This window comes from Tetrahymena thermophila (assembly GCF_000189635.1).
Source record: "Tetrahymena thermophila SB210 genomic scaffold scf_8254706, whole genome shotgun sequence".
In the NCBI taxonomy this organism is placed as follows: domain Eukaryota; phylum Ciliophora; class Oligohymenophorea; order Hymenostomatida; family Tetrahymenidae; genus Tetrahymena; species Tetrahymena thermophila.
In genome coordinates, this window is record NW_002476471.1 from 4,740 (window position 1) to 10,485 (window position 5,746).

General features: G+C 18.7%; 2 protein-coding genes across 2 annotated transcripts in view; both read left to right on the forward strand. All coding sequences in view use genetic code 6, as the record gives it.

The window, feature by feature from the left end:
* TTHERM_001583442 (hypothetical protein) overlaps positions 1-304 on the forward strand; it is a gene marked incomplete at both ends in the record, with an annotated part of 424 nt that extends 120 nt beyond the window's left edge. Inside the window, 2 exons of the mRNA XM_012796703.1 lie at positions 1-97; positions 210-304. The exon at positions 1-97 is cut by the window's left edge and continues 120 nt beyond it. Of these exons, the coding sequence (XP_012652157.1) occupies positions 1-97; positions 210-304 (192 nt within the window). The remainder of the gene's footprint in view (positions 98-209) is intronic.
* A 3,533-nt stretch (positions 305-3,837) lies between these two features.
* On the forward strand, positions 3,838-4,983 carry TTHERM_01583450 (hypothetical protein; the record flags this gene model as incomplete). The annotated part of the gene is made up of 4 exons (XM_001012512.4): positions 3,838-3,908; positions 4,166-4,255; positions 4,520-4,609; positions 4,863-4,983. The coding sequence occupies 4 exons, from the start codon at positions 3,838-3,840 to the stop codon at positions 4,981-4,983; spliced, it is 372 nt and encodes a 123-aa protein (XP_001012512.4).
* Between the last annotated feature and the right edge of the window lie 763 nt (positions 4,984-5,746).

Here is a 5,746-nt window from a genome sequence, read left to right on the forward strand (position 1 = left end):
CGTGTTATCAAACATGATAAATGTCCACTGGGGACCAAAACATGTTAGATATCCACCTAACCTAAACATGTTAGATATCCACCAATTTTTAGAGGTGGTAATATTCCATGTTTGATAACACGGTGGATATATATTATGTTTGGTTCCAGGTAGATACCTAGCATGCTTTGACCATTTATTTTTATAATGAAAAATATCAAAATCCAAAGAAATAAGCTGTTTTTACCCAAGAAAAAGTACCAAATCAGAAAGATTAGTGCAATTTCTTAAAGCATAACCTAAACTTGATGCACTTTAATCATGAATGAAACTCTTACTTTTTAAATATGGAAGAAAAAAAATTTTATTAATAAGCTATTTAGAAGAAAAAAGATGAAATAATAAGAAATAAATTAATAAAAGCAAATATTGGAAATACAAAATGAGTTAAATTAAGAATGATAGAAAAAAAGCTAACACAAGTATAATCAAATAAAAAGCTAATAAATAAGAGTTATATTGTTTTAAATTCATTTTTATATTGAAAAATATCACAAACAAAAACAAATAAATTGTTTTTACCTAAGAAAAAGTTCCAAACTATAGAGATTAGTGCAATTTCCTAAAGCAGAAGCTAAACTCGATACACCTTAATCATCAATTTCTTAGCAACTTTTTAAATATTGAACAAAAAATATTATTTGATAAATTAATTAGTTATTTAGAAGGAAAAAATGAAGAAAAATATGAAATAATAAAATATGAATTAATAAAAGCAAATTTTAAAAATAAAAAATGAAGTAAATTAAGAAAGATAGAAGGAAAAAAACACAAATAAAAATAAAAGAAAAAGAAAAATAAATCATATTAAAAGCTAATAAATTAATAAATTAATTAAAAGAGTTAAATTGTTTTAAATTCAAATTATTAATGAAAAATATCACAATCCAAAATAAATAATTATTTTTATTAAGCAAAAGTATTAATAGGAAAAAAATGAATGAAAATATCAATAAATATAAAATGGATAATTAATTAAAAAATTTAAATAGAAAATAAAATTAAAATAATTTTTATATATAAAATAAATGAATTTAGGTGATAATTTCCAATAGAAAAATGATATTTTAAATAAAATCAAAATTAAATATATTGAAAATGCTAATTATAATAATAAAAATAATATTTATAAATTAAATATACCACAGATAAATTTCGAGAATCTAGTGAGATTAAAGTGAAGAGTTTAAAAACTTTTAATATTAGTAAAAATAAATTTAAAGTATATTTATAAAAAATAAATAACTACTTCTTTTAAATTGTTGTATTCTTTAATCTTTTATATCATTTATTTTTTATTTTCAAAAATATTGAATAGCAAATTATTGAAATTTAATTAGTTTATATTTAGTGGATAAAAAGAACAAATAAATTATATCAATTTATAAATTTGCTTTTAGTTAGTAAGAGAAATCACAAAAAAGTTTGCTTAACATTCTTTATTAAATTTTAATATTTGTTTTTAAAATGTTTACTTAAAAATATAATAGGAGCTAGCTAGCTAGTTATTGCATAAAAAGGATAATGAGAATGCGAATTCACTAGAATAAAATAACTTTTTGAAATATTTTCAAGTATTTTGTAAAAAAATTATTTATTTTTGAAATTATTATAAATTAAATATTTAAAAAAAATATTTATAAATCAGATTTTTTAATAAATAAATAAAAAATATATTTCATTATAAGTGGCATGCAAACCATCAAATTTTTGTATGACATCTTGCTAAAATTAGAGATATTATAAATATTCATAAAATTACAGAGCTAAAACAGAAAAATCTACTAACAACATTATTTTTATTTAAGAACATTAATTAACTACTAGATTTTTTTCAAATATGACTAAATAAATAACTGGCCATCTATAATTCCTACTATATATATTTTTAAGTATATGTTTTAAATACAAATATTAAGTTTAAATAGTGAAAATAGAATTTATTTTTCTGTGATATCTCTTCATAAAACCAAATTTATAAATTAATATTTGATAATTAATTAATTATTATATTTATTTGTTCTTTTTATCCATTAATAATTAATTAATTAATTAATCAAATTTCATAAATTGCAAAATATATTTTTGATAATAAAAAAAAATGATATAATAGATTAAAGAATATAATAAATTAGAAGAAGTAATTATTAATTTTTTTGTTAATATCCTTTAAATTTATATAAATTAATAAAAAAAGTTTTTAAGCTCTTCACTTTTATCTCATTAGGTTCTCCATATTGATCTGAGGTATATTTAATTAAAAGATATTAATTTTTTTATTTTTAATATTTTTTGTATATTTAATTTTCAATTTTTTTAAATATAATAATTTTTATAAAAGAAATTATTATGATTATTTATTGATTTTTGTTAAATCTAAAATTTTTAGCCGTTTTAGCTTAATTTTCATTTCAATTTTTAATTATTTATTTATTATTCTATTTTTTATTATTTGATATTTTTTCTTCATTTTTGCTTTTAAAACTTACACTTAATAAAAATTTTTTAGCCGTTTTAGCTTAATTTTAATTTCAATTTTTAATTATTTATTTATTATTCTATTTTTTATTATTTATTTGATATTTTTTCTTCATTTTTTGCTATTAAAACTTACACTTAATAATAAAAGCTATTTATTTGTTTAACATTGCAATATTTTCAATTATAAAAGTTAATTTAAAAAATTATAGTCCTTTTAATTTATTTGATTGATTTTCCCTATTCTTTTTATTATGATTTCTAATTTTTTCATTTTTTGTTAGTTTTATTAATTTTTAATTAATCTTATTATTTCATATTTTTTCTTCATTTTTTCCTCCTAATTAACGAGAGTGAAATATCTATTTAATTTATATCTTAATAACATTATAAATAAAGCTAATTTTTAGAAAGCATAGCATAACTTTTTTTTTGAAAAAAATAAATTTTGAAAACCTAGGATGGAAAAATTTCATAAAAAATATTTAAAATTTTAATTTTATAAAATGTATAAAATTGTATATAAAACTCACTTTTTGTAAATTTTGAAGGAAACTTGCTATATTTAATGATATATTTTTTCTTCAATATTTAAAAAGTTTTAATTAAATTGGTGCAAAGGGTGCATCAGGCATAAATTCAGCTTTAGCAAATTGCATTAATCTCTCAAATTTGACACTTAACCTTCGGTAAAAACAGTTTATTTGTTTTGGATTGCGATATTTTTAATTATAAAAATTAATTAAAAACAATAAAGCTATTTTTTCTTTTTCTTTTTATTGTGCTTGCTTTTTTTTTGTAATTTGTTTGTTAATTTAGCTCATCATTTTATTTTCAAGTTTTGCTTTTATTATTAATTAATTAATCTTATTATTTCATATTTTTTCTTCATTTTTTCCTTCTAATTAACCATTTCATGATATATTTTTTCTTCAATATTTAAAAAGTTGGAATAAAATTGGTGATGAAGGTGCATCAGGCTTAGGTTCAGCTTTAGCAAATTGCATTAATCTCTCAAATTTGACACTTAACCTTTAGTAAAAACAGTTTATTTGTTTTGGATTGCGATATTTTTAATTATAAAAATTAATTAAAAACAATAAAGCTATTTTTTCCTTTTCTTTTTCTTTTTATTGTGCTTGCTTTTTTTTTGTACTTTCTTTGTTAATTTAACTCATAATTTTATTTTCAACTTTTGACTTTATTATTAATTAATTAATCTTATTATTTCATACTTTTTCTTCATTTTTTTCTTCTAATTAACTATTTAATGGTATATTTTTTCTTCAATATTTAAAAAGTGAAAATTAAATTGGTGCGATGGGTGCATCAGGCTTAGGTTCTGCTTTAGCAAATTGCATTAATCTCTCAAATTTGACACTTAACCTTTAGTAAAAACAGTTTATTTGTTTTGGATTGCTATATTTTTAAATATAAAAACTAATTTAAAACAATAAAGCTATTTTTTCTTTTTCTTTTTATTGTGCTTGCTTTTTTTTTGTAATTTGTTTGTTAATTTAGCTCATCATTTTATTTTCAAGTTTTGCTTTTATTATTAATTAATTAATCTTATTATTTCATATTTTTTCTTCTTTTTTCCTTCTAATTAACCATTTCATGATATATTTTTTCTTCAATATTTAAAAAGTTGGAATAAAATTGGTGATGAAGGTGCATCAGGCTTAGGTTCTGCTTTAGCAAATTGCATTAATCTCTCAAATTTGACACTTGAGCTTGGGTAAAAACAGTTTATTTGTTTTGGATTGCGATATTTTTAATTATAAAAATTAATTAAAAACAATAAAGCTATTTTTTCCTTTTCTTTTTCTTTTTATTGTGCTTGCTTTTTTTTTGTACTTTCTTTGTTAATTTAGCTCATAATTTTATTTTCAACTTTTGACTTTATTACTAATTAATTAATCTTATTATTTCATACTTTTTCTTCATTTTTTTCTTCTAATTAACTATTTAATGGTATATTTTTTCTTCAATATTTAAAAAGTTTTAATTAAATTGGTGCAAAGGGTGCATCAGGCTTAGGTTCTGCTTTAGCAAATTGCATTAATCTCTCAAATTTGACACTTGAGCTTTGGTAAAAACAGTTTATTTGTTTTGGATTGCTATATTTTTAAATATAAAAACTAATTTAAAACAATAAAGCTATTTTTTCTTTTTCTTTTTATTGTGCTTGCTTTTTTTTGTATTTTGTTTGTTAATTTAGCTCATCATTTTATTTTCAAGTATTGCTTTTATTATTAATTAATATTATTATTTCATATTTTTTCTTCATTTTTTCCTTCTAATTAACTATTTAATGATATATTTTTTCTTCAATATTTAAAAAGTCGAAATTAAATTGGTGATAGAGGTGCATCATGCTTAGGTTCTGCTTTAGCAAATTGTATTAATCTCTCAAATTTGACACTTTAACTTGAGTAAAAACAGTTTATTTGTTTTGGATTGTGATATTTTTAATTATAAAAACTAATTAAAAACCATAAAGCTCATTGAATTTATTGGATAGCTTTATTTATTTTAATTTTTTATCTTTTTTATTCCACTAATATTATTATCTTTATTAATTTAAAGAATAATTTTTAATTTAAAAATTTTATTCTATTTTGATATTTATTTAAAATTTACACAAATTTATTTAAAAATTTTTAGCTCAAAGAATAAATTCAAAGCAATAAGCAAGTGTCGTAAATCAAAAAGATTAGTTGTCTGTCTTTGATTTCTAATGATAAAAAACTGGTGGGTGAAAAAAGGATGAATAAATATAAAATCTTCGAATCAAAATATTTTATGATATAATATTTTGCTAAAGTGTTTTTAACCTAAAATATAAATAGATTGATAGATTTTATTATTGATTTTATATTTTTTTAATATGATTCATATTTTTGTAAGTAAATAAATTATTTATAAAAAATAAAAAAACTAAATTTACTTAAATAAATTAAATCTTCTTAAGCAAAACTTCTAGTTTCTCCAAAACGATCAAATAATTTGATATTTTTAATGTTATATTACATGTTATTAAATTATATAAATGCCAAACTATTATATGCCAGTTATATTTTAATCTTAAATATTATCCATCAATCATATTTCTATCCTTTTTTTATTTATCATGATTAATTAGAGGCCATGATTTAAATAAAACCATATATTAGATGGTCAGAGACCTGACTCAACCCCATTTTTCCTACCAAATTTTATAGGAAAT